The 14,063-nt window shown below is 37.3% G+C and overlaps 1 protein-coding gene across 2 annotated transcripts in view; it reads right to left on the bottom strand.

The window, feature by feature from the left end:
* Nucleotides 1–288: 288 nt before the first annotated feature.
* The window catches only part of LOC125681521 (uncharacterized), a 35,216-nt gene continuing 21,441 nt past the window's right edge, over nt 289–14,063 (bottom strand). The window contains exon 4 of one of the 2 annotated variants that reach the window (XM_048921668.2): nt 289–746. In XM_048921668.2, the coding sequence (XP_048777625.2) occupies nt 643–746 (104 nt within the window). In that variant the 3' untranslated portion in view covers nt 289–642. Of the gene's footprint in view, nt 747–9,187; nt 10,238–14,063 lie in introns of those variants that run through there. The other variant, XM_048921667.2, reaches the window with a different exon arrangement.

The following is a 14,063-nucleotide window of genomic DNA, read 5'->3' as shown; positions in this document are numbered from 1 at the left end:
TTCTCAGAAACAACTACTGCGACTGTATAACCAATGCTTCCTGTTTGGCTTTCTCTGCAAAATGATTAAAGGAACACCACAAAAGATTACGCCAAGAAAATGTTATGGAAATCGTTTCCACAGCATAACCATCCATGTCCCTGAAACTGCTCGAATCCTCAACCTAAAATCTATTGTGCAAGAACAGGAGGAGCGTTACTTCGGGACTTTGAGACGTATTTCAGAGAACACAACAAACAGACAACCATCATACATTGTAGACAATGTAATGCTCAGATTCCAATGTCAAACCTCAAACAATGACCCTTCAGAAACTATAACATAATTCTACTATAAACAGGCCAATTTACTTTCTCCACAGAAGCAAACGATAATCACAACAACTATGATACACAAATTTCCATTGCTGGTTCAAAGTCATCTAGAACGCACCTCAGATTTCATTCTTCCTGGACACACTATCTGGTGGACTACAGATGATTTCGGTTTAGCATCACTGAAGAGACATTATTTGTCGAAATGCGCATCTGGTGCATAAAATTTGGTACCGTATAAGTTTTTCATGATGAGGGTATGAGATTCTTTGATGGTCCTGATGATGACTGCAACAGACCACAGGGACCACATTTACATCACTTCCGCTCAACATTGAATCAGGAGAGGATGTGGATCAAGCAGCAGTGGATGAAATGCATCGATCAGTATGCCTGTGGAAAACTGCCCCTTCCTCTTCACTGGTTGAAAACCTACAACAATGGGAAGTACAATTCTCCAAAACACGAAGGTATCATGTTTTTACATAAATAATCGATAATTTACCTTCCCTTTAAATAAAAGCAAGAGATCCATATGCTTTATCATTCACCTGAGTATTAGTTTAAAGCATCACTAGCTAAAAGGTCTTTGAAATCTAGAAAAAAAATTCTCGTTTTGCAAATCTAAGCTAAATTCCAATATTCAACAACAGTTTAAACAAGATGAGTTCTCTTGTCCCTGGATGTGCCTATCCTGAGGAAGTATTTTACAAAATATATTTAATATTAACATAATACGACTAATTTGGACTCGTCCAAGAACCAAAACCACAAGATTGATAAATTCACATGACCTAAAAATTCAACTACAAATTTTCAGCTATGATGTTAACGTTATCAATTTTGATATTACCTTCATGCCTGAAACTTGCATTTAGGCAAAAAAAAATTACTTGGTTCTCAGGCCAGTTTTGTCAAAACGAAATGAGAGAGAGGGGGGGGGGGGTTCTTCTTTTTACCTCATGAAAAACAGACAAGGGATTATTTGTTTAATTTTATTTCAACACTCCCATTTTTTAATCCAGTGCTCAATAATCACTGAACAAAGAAATTAAGAACATTATTTCCTTGTCTTCTTTTTTCTCTTGCATTTTCTACATTCTTCTGTGTGGCAACTGGTGATTACCCTACAGCTTGTAAGTGGGATAATCCCCTTGAATTTGCTCAACTGTGTCATTTGCTGTTAAAGCATATTGGAGGGAATATACCAGCACTTAACACAGGGTTTTGACGCAATCTGAGCAAACTAGTATACGTAGTACCCAGTGAATCAGATAACACATTATAATTTCTGCTGCACGTGTAAGTTGACAGATGAAAACAACAAAATTGTTTTTATTTATGTGTGCATAATTCCTGTAAACCTAAGTCATCTTTGTGTTTAAGGCGTAAATCACGTATCAAAACATCCCATTCAGATTTCAGCGTTTCTGCTTTCGTTTTGATTGGTACTCAACTTTGCCGAGTTTGTTAAGTTTATTTCAGCACATACCGTCCTTTATCGTCATTTGGGCGAGGTGCATTATCGAATATCTCTAGAAGTTGATCGTAAACCCCAAAACATTCTCCTAAAATCGTCCGTCTTTGTTTTTTAGACAAAATGTCGTGGCAAAGGTGACAACACGGGCTAAAGGGTGCCACCATTACTGAAACCAAACTGTATGTAAGTCGCGATTTGATTGCACGTGTCTGTATCATCCAGACGTTTGTCAAACATTTTACTAACGGGAGTATCTAAAATGCGGTCGGAGTTTCCGGATTTGTTTTAGCACCCTACTAGCGCATGAGAGAAATTTTATTTTATTCATTTAATGATAAAAATGGGTAATGCACATTGTTAAAAGGGATGCGGGCGGGCCTGAGAACCAAGTAATTAATTTTTTTTAGGCTTTATCAAATTTTTTTATCTTAGGACTAGCTGATGTTTATCCTGAACAAAGTGACATACAAGAAATGGAAGCCATGCCTACTTACATGTATGATGAACCTCAAAGTTCAATTGGCAAGTACCTTAGATGTATTTAAGACAAAATGTATGCTCTTTCAATGATATGTTAATTCAAATAACCCAACAAGGTGCCCATATCTTAAACAAGAGGCCCATGGGCCACATCGCTCACCTGAGTTACCTTGGCCCATATTTGAAGACTTTCCATATATATATTTGCATGTAAAACCTTAGTCCGTATTGTGACACCAACCTACCCCTGGAGGCCATGATTTTTACAATCTTGAATCTGCACTGTGTCAGGAAGCTTTCATGTAAATCTCAGCTCTTCTGGCAGATTGGTTCTTGAGAAGATGATTTTTAAAGATTTTCTCCATCTATTCTCTTGTAAAACTTTGACCCCCTATTGTGGCCTCAACCTATCCCCGGGGTCATGATTTGAACAAACTTGAATCTGCACTATGTCAGGAAAATTTCAGCTCCTCTGGCCGAGTGGTTCTTGAGAAGAAGATTTTTAAATAACCCCACCCTATTTTTGTGATTATCTTCCCTTTAAAGGGGGAAAGCCCTTTATTTGAACAAACTTGAAAGCCCTTTACCAAAGAATGATTTTGGCCAAGTTTAGTTATAATTGGCCCAGTGGTTCTTGAGAAGAAGATGAAAATGTGAAAAGTTTACGACGCCGACAGACAACGGGCAAATTTTGATCAGAAAAGCTCAGGTGAGCTAAAAATACTATTACAGCATTGAATAAATCCTGATGGTAAGTCACAAGTTTCGAGTCCCCGTACAACTACACACTATATCAATTTTTGGATATTCAGATCACTGTCGCACGTCTCATATCCAGGACCTCTCGTTACATGTACAACCATATCACTCCAATACTAAGAGAACTACACTGGTTACCTGTGCAGTATAGGACACAATAAGATACTTACTTGTACTTACAAAGCCTTACATGATGAGTGCCCAACTTATATCAAACAATTACTAGAGGTATTTAAGCCTACCCGAAATCTTAGGTCTATAAAACAATCAGTCACTTTAGTTATTCCAAAACGTCGAACCGTAACATACGGAGATCGGTGTTTCAGAACAATAGCTCCAAAACTGTGGAATACCCTTCCAGAACATGTAAGAGACTGTAGAATACTGTGTGCGTTCAAGAAGTCACTGAAAACACATTTTTTCCATCAAGTTTTCCAGGACTAGTTTCTATCATTTCAGTGCAAGGTGAAGATAACGTACAGTGATCAATCTCATAACTCCTACAAGCAATACAAAATAGATAGTTGGGCAAACACGGACCCCTGGACACACCAGAGGTGGGATCAGGTGCCTAGGAGGAGTAAGCATCCCCTGTCATTCGTGTTTACTGTTTCAGTGCATTAAGATTTCTTATCTGTTTTGACTGTGTATCTTGATTTTCGAGTACCATTTTGTGATGTTTTATTATTTTTTTTAAATCTATGTTTTAATGTATTATACCTGAGACATTATATGCTGTGTGGGCGTGTGTATTTCATCATTATTATTTTAATACGCCCTGAAACTGATGTTTATTCTGATCTAGCATAGTTATGGTATCTTGTGTTTACATGTTTTATATGTACAACCAGGATAGGTACAGCTACGGACTGTTTACATGTGATAACGCCTTTTCTATTATTGCTTTTTAATGTTTTATTTATTTTCTATGTATTGTGTGTATAACATTCTGTTGTAAGGTATATATGCATTGTAAAGCACCTTTGAGCGTACATAGTGTATGAAAAGGGTGCTATAAAATATGGTATTATTATTATTATAGTAACCGTCTTTTATTACACATTACAGACACCAACCCTGCATCAAGCAAAACTGCCAAACAAACCTTCCAGGATGTGGCACTGCCCAGATATCCTGATGGTAAGTCACAAGTCTCGAGTCCTCCTACAACTACACACTCTATCAAATTGTGGATAATAGTAACCATCTTTTACTACACAGACACCAACCCTTCATCAACCGAAGCTGCCAATCAAACCTTCCAGGATGTGGCACTGCCCAAATATTCTCATGGTAAGTCATATATTGTTGATCCCGTAAAAGTAGATAATTACAATTACTGGTTGAAAAGTATATTAGAGTAAAGATATGTCGGACAACAATGCTTTTCATTCGGATAAGTAGTATGAGTTTACTTGCCCAAAGGCAAGCGAGTTAAAAAGTTAATGTATATCCCTGGATCATGAGTTACCTATTTGTGTCTTTGTTTATCATAGATATTTATCTTGAAGACCACTTAAGGCAAAGAAATACTGATGATGGTAATCGTCAGTATATTGAACAAAGTTTGTATCATTACCAATGACAAGTAGGACCAAAATGTTTACCACTGTTACCCATGTATTGTCTCTTTTCATTTACAGCCCCTTACCTAGAATCAAGGAATTCGGAGTTCGATAATCCTATCGTCCAGAATGTGTCTGATCATAGAAATCCTGATGGTACACCGCCTTTCATTAATTTTCCTAAATTGCAAAAACTTCAATGTTATATTGAAGTACTGTTAAATTAACTTAATGTATGCTTAAATATTAGGCTCCAACACAAAATGTTTTTGTTTGATGTACTCCAACCCAATGAGAAGCGAAGTTGTTTTAAAAAATTAGAAAATGAAAAAAATGTTTCCAAAACAAATGAGTCAGATTGAGCACTGGGTCTGAGTACATTAAATAAATATTGCTATGATTTGCCTTAGGTCAGTATAATTCCAATGTTATTTATTACAATTGTTTTGATTGGACAAAAATAAAGCTGAACAAGAGTTTATACATCAATAAATCTGAAAACGCGATGTATTCATACAAGCCTGAAAACAAATAACATAGTGCGGGAAAACTTAATTAAATTTTGCAATTGTTAATAAAGTGAATGAATTGGAATTATAAGAATCAAACATTCTTTTTGAAGAATTTATCAATGTGTAAACTCCGGACATTTTACTCACAAACTTAACATAAAAGTGCTTCGCACTTTTATTCAGTTTGTGAGTAAAATGTCCGGAGTTTACACATCGATAAATTCTTCAAAAAAGAATGTTTAATCTTATAGTATTTCACAAATCAAATTTCCTTTTGTTAAAAACAAATGTCTACCCAGTACCCAGCTCCCCAAATTGAAAGTGCTCCAAATTGCACTTCAAAAACACCCTCTCCTTCATGTACTGCATGGTATGGAGAAACAAATTCTAAATGCTCTTTGATTCAACATTGATGTGTCCAATGTCAATATACCTCAGTATGAGAATTCTATGCAACACGTAATCTGATTGGTCAAGACAGTCACGTGCCAGGGATAATAAAACGAAAGTAGATATTAACGGTAAACTAACAACTCAACTTTATGACAAGCAGGATGATTTCAGCTTCTTCATTGTCAACTTCCCATATCTATGTAGCAATATTCCATGATCACCTATGGTGTTTATATCTCCCAACTGGTTCGAAACGCATTTTAAATCGATTGATTGATTGTATCTTTTATATCTCCCAACTGGTTCGAAACGCATTTTAAATCGATTGATTGATTGTATCTTTTATATCTCCCAACTGGTTCGAAACGCATTTTAAATCGATTGATTGATTGTATCTTTTATATCTCCCAACTGGTTCGAAACGCATTTTAAATCGATTGATTGATTGTATCTTTTATATCTCCCAACTGGTTCGAAACGCATTTTAAATCGATTGATTGATTGTATCTTTTATATCTCCCAACTGGTTCGAAACGCATTTTAAATCGATTGATTGATTGTATCTTTTATATCTCCCAACTGGTTCGAAACGCATTTTAAATCGATTGATTGATTGTATCTTTTATATCTCCCAACTGGTTCGAAATGCATTTTAAACCGATTGATTGATTGTATCTTTTATATCTCCCAACTGGTTCGAAACGCATTTTAAATCGATTGATTGATTGTATCTTTTATATCTCCCAACTGGTTCGAAACGCATTTTAAATCGATTGATTGATTGTATCTTTAATGTCTCTCGAGAGAATTTTTCACTCATATGGAGACGTGACCAAGACCGGTGAAGGGCTTCAAATTTAGGCCTTTGCTCGACAGGGGATGCTTACTCCTCCTAGGCACCTGATCCCACCTCTGGTGTGTCCTAGTATCCGTGTTTCCCCATCTATTTTGTATTGCGACTTACGGGATTTATGAGATTGATCACTGTTCGTTATCTTCACCTTTCTTGATAATTTTTCACTCATTTAGAGACGTCACCAATGCCGGTGAAGGGCTTCAAAATTTAGGCCTGTGCTCAGCGCTTACGACCTTTGAGCAGGGAGGGATCTTTATCGTGCCACACCTGCTGTGAAACGGGGCCTCGGATTTTGCAGTCTCATCCTTCGGACCGCCCCATTTAGTCGCCTCTTACGACAAGCAAGGAGGTACTGAGGACCTATTCTAACCCGGATCCCCACGATACTATGTCTTGTATGGAGGGGTGGGGGGTAGGCTCTGGCTTCAAGTGAGCCCATGCGAGTGTTGAGAGTTAAGGTAAATATATCGGGATCAATTATATTAACAAAATTGAGTATGAATTATGTACATTATAATAAATAAAAGTCTGACGGCTGATTGATATAAGATACACTGGGGAGGGAATAATTTGTTCAGCATAAAAGTGGAAACCACTATGTGTTGTATACTCGCGCCTAAAATTGTGATTTCTCATATCAATATAACCAGTTTAGAGCGAAATACATTTGAATAGTTTGACTTTGAAAGAAAAAACTTCGAACTTTTATATTGAACTCGATATTTGCGTAAGCAATTTCCATAAAAACAAGCGATAAAGTAAAAAAGCCAAAAAAAAAAAAAAAAAAAAAGATCATTTGGGTGTTTATAAAATACCCCAGCAATTTTTACTGGAAAACGTTGACCAAGATTGACGCGAGGACGCTGAATACAACTAGCCCATGTTCAGGTAACATATCAGCTACGCCCTCGATTTGCAGATTCTGAAATGGGAATGATAAGGGTTGTCACTGGAAGGCTCGACTTCTAAACCTTCCAATTGTTGATCATACCGACTTAAAACTATCCACAATCTCTCTTACATAGATTGTATGCCCCGAAAAGGCAGAGAACTGGAGCACGACGGGCTGACGGCTTTACCATTTGAGACAAATCCTCTATTATTGTCTCTGCTATGAGAATCAAATACTGTGTACAGATTACTATCTCTTCGTATTCCTACAGTACTTCCTGTTGTCAAAAAACATCAATTTGTTTCCTCAAAACTGAACTTAATAGCAGTCTCCAGGGTGAAAACTAAAGATTCAAGGTTGTTCTGGGTATGGAAAATCAAATCTGCTCTTGGATCTAGGATAGACAAGATAATATGCAATTTCATTTACAATTAAAAAGATTCCTGATCAGTAAATAATCGTTTCTTTGTGATATTTCAAAAATATATGTCTGTTCCTGCTTTTAGAATATTATCGATTTCAATGGGAGTCTGAGGAATTCGATAGGCGTCGCGTCACTCCATGCAAACTTCCGTTGCTTTCGATAAGTTGGGGCAGGTATCGAGGACGTTTCGGGTTACTGGATCTTTAATACGGCATGTAGACATAAGCAGACTATAAGTCATTAGATCTCGCCAGAAACCGGTAGGCAGAGAGTAGAAATTGTTAAAAATAAGCCCTGAATCGACATCCCCCCCTCTCACAAATCCAAGATGGCGAGGGGCGTCCCTTTTTTTTAATGTACACATATGATACACCTTTTTTTTTACAACAACAATGTGGATTTTGGTGGTGGATTTTATTTATATAATTTATTATTCTGTATTCGGGAACAAATAATAAAAAACCAGTATCTGACAACCGAGTCGCTCTGGTTTCTTGTCAAAACGTAAGTTCAGACTGTAGTCGAGCGATCATATTGTTGTCCCATCTTCCACTGGTGTCCCCCCCCCTCCACTGATAAACTCTTTAATTCCCTATCGAGCTGTCCCGTGGGGATCCGGGTTAGAATAGGTTCTCAGTACCCCTTGCTTGTCGTAAGAGGCGATTAAATGGGGCGATTCTTCGGATGAGACAGCAAAAACCGAGGTCCCGTGTCACAGCAGGTGTGGCACGATAAGAAATCCCTCCTGCTCAAAGGCCATAAGTGCCGAGCATAGGCCTAAATGTTGCAGCCCTTCACCGGCAGTGGTGACGTCTCCATTTAGTCGCCTCTTACGACAAGCAAGGGGGTACTGAGGACCTATTCTAACCCGGATCCCCATGGGACTATAAGAGTTATGAGATTGATCACTGTTCGTTATCTTCGTAGTTTCATTTTTGAAAAGTAGCCTATCCATGAAAAGTCTGATTAATGGAATAAAATCTTAAAGCAAATTGCATATGACACTAATAAAATCCTAGAGATAGAGCATTCGCCTCGTATGCGGAAGGCTGGGGGTTCAAATTCCGGCCGCGACAAACCTAAGTCTTTAAAACAGGTGGTGGCAGTTCCATCGCCAAACGCTCATCAGGGGGTGTGAATGGCACGGTCCTCTGAGATAACCTTGAAAACGGATGTCCGTGTCACAGTAGGTGTAGCACGCTAAAGAACCCTTTCTGCTCAATGGCCGTAAACGCCGAGCAAAGGCCAAAATTTGAAGCCCTTTACCGGTCTTAGCGACATCTCCATATGAGTGAAAAATCCTCTCTCTCTCTCTCCCTCGAGAGAGAGAGAGAGACGTTAAACAAGATATAATCAATAGATTTCAATACCAACTGGAAGAAATGGTTCTTTATTATTGATGATCTTTAATTTTCTCTCTCTCTCTCTCTCTCTCTCTCTCTCTCTGAAAACGACACACACACACACACACACACACACATATATATATATATATATATATGCAAGGTGAAGATAACGAACAGTGATCAATATCATAACTACTATAAGCAATACAAATAAATAGTTGGGCAAACACGGACCCCTGTACACACCAGAGGTGGGATCAGGTGCCTAGGAGGAGTAAGCACCCCCTGTTGACCAGTCACACCCGCCGTGAGCCCTATATCCTGATCAGGTAAACGGAGTTATCCGCAGTCAAAGTCAAAATCATTATATATATATATATATATATATATATATATATATATATATATAGGCCAAGATATTTATGTGGTATTAAATCAAAAATCTAGATATGTTTGCCATATATTTATGTTTGACATCAATAATATATTCTAATGTTTTGTCATCATATATTTACATACATGTATAATAGTGTATATATTCATATGGAAATAAACTTTGAAACACACACACACAAATCATGCATGCACATGTGTTTTAAAACAGCAATTTCCCACTTTTTCACGTTTTGCTAATTGTTTGAAATATAAATCGTAAAGAATTTCAATAATACACTCATAAAACTTTTTCCATACGTAAGTCAGAAACTTCTTAATTCATGTACATGTACAGTATATTCGTTGTACACAATTTAGATATCTATCTCGCACAATAATATGTATCTTCCCACTTAAGTTAATGGTAATGAAAATATCCAATATTTAGCAGCTGAACGTCGTAGATAATGTGTGGGTAAAACTATATCTCTATAACTATAATCGATAACCAATTAATATTTTCGTGCGGAATCGGAATTCACTAGATTCGCATTTGTTCATATTTTCATAATCATCCTCAGGTTCGATTCATTTTCAGAAATCCCTCTTTTAAGAAGTTGTTATAAGATAGAAGGGGTCCATTCACAAATGAATCCGTGTGCATTGGATTCTAATACATCGTCCCACTTTCCTTCATATGATGTTCGCAAAGCGATCGATTTGAAATTTCTTCTCGGTTCCCCGGGGTACCAGTAAAAAATGGCTATTTCTCGTCCGTCAGAAAAGGTCCAGGTGCTATCGGCTTGTCTTTCACCATCAATTCGATATTTCGAGACAGAGCCTGAAATGTCAATTAAGAGAAGGTTAATGGATACGATGTGTAATTAAGAGCAACACGATAAAACTATTAGTCTCAGCGATGTTATTCTCGTAATTCAGTAAGGTACATGTACAGCTGTATATAAGAGCACTTGCGTTCTGTATTGTTTCTCGCATTTTTAACACCAGCGAAGCACAGGAGCTGTCGAGAGGGACTTGTAAGTTGTCAAACTTGTTCCCAATCCTTTTCATTTCATCAATAAAATATGTTCAAAACAAAACAACACCAGCTATGCTCAGTAGAATATACCTGTTTTTCAGAAGCTGCTAATTAAACTGTTAACAAAACTTTATATAAATCAATAGCGAATGTGGTAAACAGTCGTTTGAATGAAATATACATGTAACAGTCATGCATCTAATGGAATTTAATTTCCCTGAACCACTAATATTCATATTACACAATTTAAAATTTCATTCAATTGAGTATTGATCGTTGTCGTATTTTCTCGATTAAGTATTTTTATAACACAAAGCACTAAAGCTGTGTGAAGTAAAAGAATACATTGTAGTAGTAGATTAATGAATGAAAAGATAACTACGGTGATCAAATCTCACAAATCCCATAAAGAATATAAACATGTAATTAAGAGTACAGCAATGCAAGGGGGAAAGGGGAGGCTTTAATAGGATTAATGTGAATAAAAGTCTGCAATTAAAGACCCCCAAACACTAATCAGAAATACTCGTTGAGTATAATTATCCTTTAAAGTTTTGTATTTACCCATACTTTTTCTTGATGCTGTACTAACTTACTATTGCAAATAGAATAATCCCGAAATATCCTAATAAAAAGCCAGAAAAAGTATGTAATCGTTTTATAGACTAGAACATAATTGAACTAAAAGTACTAGTGATGGCTTTAGATGTTATTGTCCATTAAAGATTGATCGATTGATTGATGTTTTCCGCCACACTCAACAATTTCTCAGTTATAAGGTGGCGCCAAGTTTTTATTGGTGGAAAAGAGAACCCAGATACTGTCCATTAAAGTAAAACATACTTCTCGATATCAAACTAAAAAGAAAATCATATTGTTGACATATCAAGGACAGATCACTTCAATCCAAAAAAGTACATGGAACATATTCCATTTTAAGTCACTCGGGTAACATATCGCTCTGTGTTGGCGTGCGTCGTTCGTTGGTAGTAAAGATTTGAACATTTTCAGCTTCTCTGAAACGCTTGTTGTTTGTTTTACGTTCCGTCGAGAATGTTTCACTCATATTGAGACATCACCAGTTGTAAACCATCCGTTTAAAGGTCATATCAGAAATACCAGCGATTCTCATTTCCAAATCCCTAGCGTTTGCCGAAGGAACAATCACTACCTAGTATGTTTTCATCTTAGGTTTGAAACGGCCATGGCACGAGCAGAGCTTGAACTCACGACCACTCGGTTACGAAGCGAGAGCTCTACCACTGAGTTACCGCGACCAATTCTCTGAAACAGCTGAACCAATATTGGTATTTATTATATAGCTAATAAATACATGTAGTCTATTATAAAATCTGCGTAAAACCTAGAGAATGTTAGCGTTCAATATCCTGAGAATTTATTGAACGCTAACTTTGCATTGCGTAATTCGTATGCGCCCGAAACATTCCGAGTATGAGCGTTCAATATTGACGTTACCGTAACGACGTAAACAAACCCAAGCCAAAATGGCAGACGGCGGACCGAATTTGACAGAGGCGGTATTTGACATCATGCCTGAAGATCTTGCCGACTTATTTCATAGTGATTTGCCGTTAGCTGAGTCGTCTGCATCTGTGGACAGAATCCACATGTTTATAGATGACCAGAAAAAAGAAAACACCGTAAAATCGACCAAAAGGGATATTAAAATTTTCACGGAGTACCTATTCGGACAAGGGGAATTCAGATTGATTGAAAACATTCCACCAAAAGAATTGGACGTTTTATTATCAAATTTTACATCGATGCACGAAAGAAGGACGGTGATGAATACGAACCAGGATCCTTACAGTCCATTAAAGAGACACTACAGCTCATTTTCCACATTTTAATAAAGTGTTTTTAAAAACACGTATTGATAAAATGATAAAACTCATATCGATACTGACAATTTTGAACAATTGGATGCATGAATTTACTCTCAACTGCGCTTTGAAGATCGTCCGGAATTCAAAGGTTTCTTCATGCTGACTCGGACTTTTGAATGCTTATTTACATCACGTGGTTTTGAATGACAGCAAAGGTGTTGTGTAGGAATCCCCTTCAAGGGAACCACACTCATCTTTCAAGTATAATCTAGATTATTTCCTGCTCATTATAATAAGTAATTATATAAATCATAATTCAACAGAAACCCACCTATGTTCTTATTGACCGATGTTTTTACAACTGGTTAACACTTGTCGTGTTCAGATAAAAATAACACTTTTAAAGTTACTGTAGTTCTTCGCGGCTAGTCCCAATAGCAGATTTAGGGGGCCAGGATCCCCCTCCCCTTTTTAACCACAAATTGTGAGTGAAACTCCAAATTTTGCACCCAGAATGGCCGATTACTTTGACTAATATTTGACTTTCACATCCCCCTTCGGAAATCCTAGATCCGCCACTGAGTTACAATCGTTTCTCCTAGCTCTTTGTTTTCCAACGGTCATACTGATCCCAAGGTAAATTTTATTTCACGTATGAGTTTTGTCTCATTTTATTTTTACCTCTTTTCTCATAGAATCTTTCAAAATTCTGGATCTATCGATATCCACTGCACTACACTTTCTCTCACTTGACGACATGCTGCACTGTTTACTGTCTATGCGCATGCGTCTGAAGACCGAAGGAGGAGACTCGATATTTTTTGTATAGGCCATCAAAAAGTATTAATTTTTACGTTAAAACGAGAGTTTTTAACTTTAGATAAGTGTTATTTTCGCAAACTTCATACATTCAACAATGCAACAAAAATTGAGAAAACCCTGAGCAAATTGTCATTTCATGATTTTTGCGCAAAATGAGCTGTAGTGTCTCTTTAAGTGTAGTTTAGATAGATATCTCCATGACCGGGATTATAGTGCGAGGGATCGGATTTTTTCGTTGTCTAACCGCACTTTGAACGCTAAGAAAGTCTCTCTAAAGAAAGAGGGAAAAGGACAAAAGCCAAATGCTTCACGAGCTGTGACAGGAAAGGAAGAAAACATGATGTGGGAGAAGGGGGAGCTGGGAGAAAAATCACCTCGAGTTCTTCAGTTTTCACTATGGTTCTTTTTTACCAAATGCTTTGGACTACGAGGTCGACACGAACATAGACAACTTTGCTTTGGTGATGTTGAACTTAGAAGTGACCCAGTCACTAGTAGAGAGTACCTTGAATTTAATGAACGTTTGACGAAAACAAGGGATGGTACTGGTAAAGAAAACATGAGGAAAGTCAAACCAAGACTATATGCAACTGAAACAGATCGAGATCCAGTTGAACTCTACAAAACATTCATAAAGCGACGTCCGATGCAGGTAAATTCGCCCAACAGTCCATTCTACTTGACATGCATTCCTGAATCCCGAATACCTCCTGGTGCTGACATTTGGTTTTATCCTAAACCAATGGGGGAAAATTACTTAGGAAAACTTATGTCAATGGCTGCTAAGGAATGTGGCATAGAACACAAGACAAACCATAGTGTGCGGAAAACTTGTGTTAAAACACTTAGGAAAGCCGGAGTTGCACGAGATAAAATCAAACATATTACGGGCCACAAAAGTACACACACATTGGAGTCGTATGACGATGGCTTGTCAGACGACGAACAAATTATGATGT

This window comes from Ostrea edulis, chromosome 2 (genome assembly GCF_947568905.1).
Source record: "Ostrea edulis chromosome 2, xbOstEdul1.1, whole genome shotgun sequence".
Classification (NCBI taxonomy): domain Eukaryota; kingdom Metazoa; phylum Mollusca; class Bivalvia; order Ostreida; family Ostreidae; genus Ostrea; species Ostrea edulis.
This window is presented reverse-complemented; position numbering and strand designations above follow the sequence as displayed.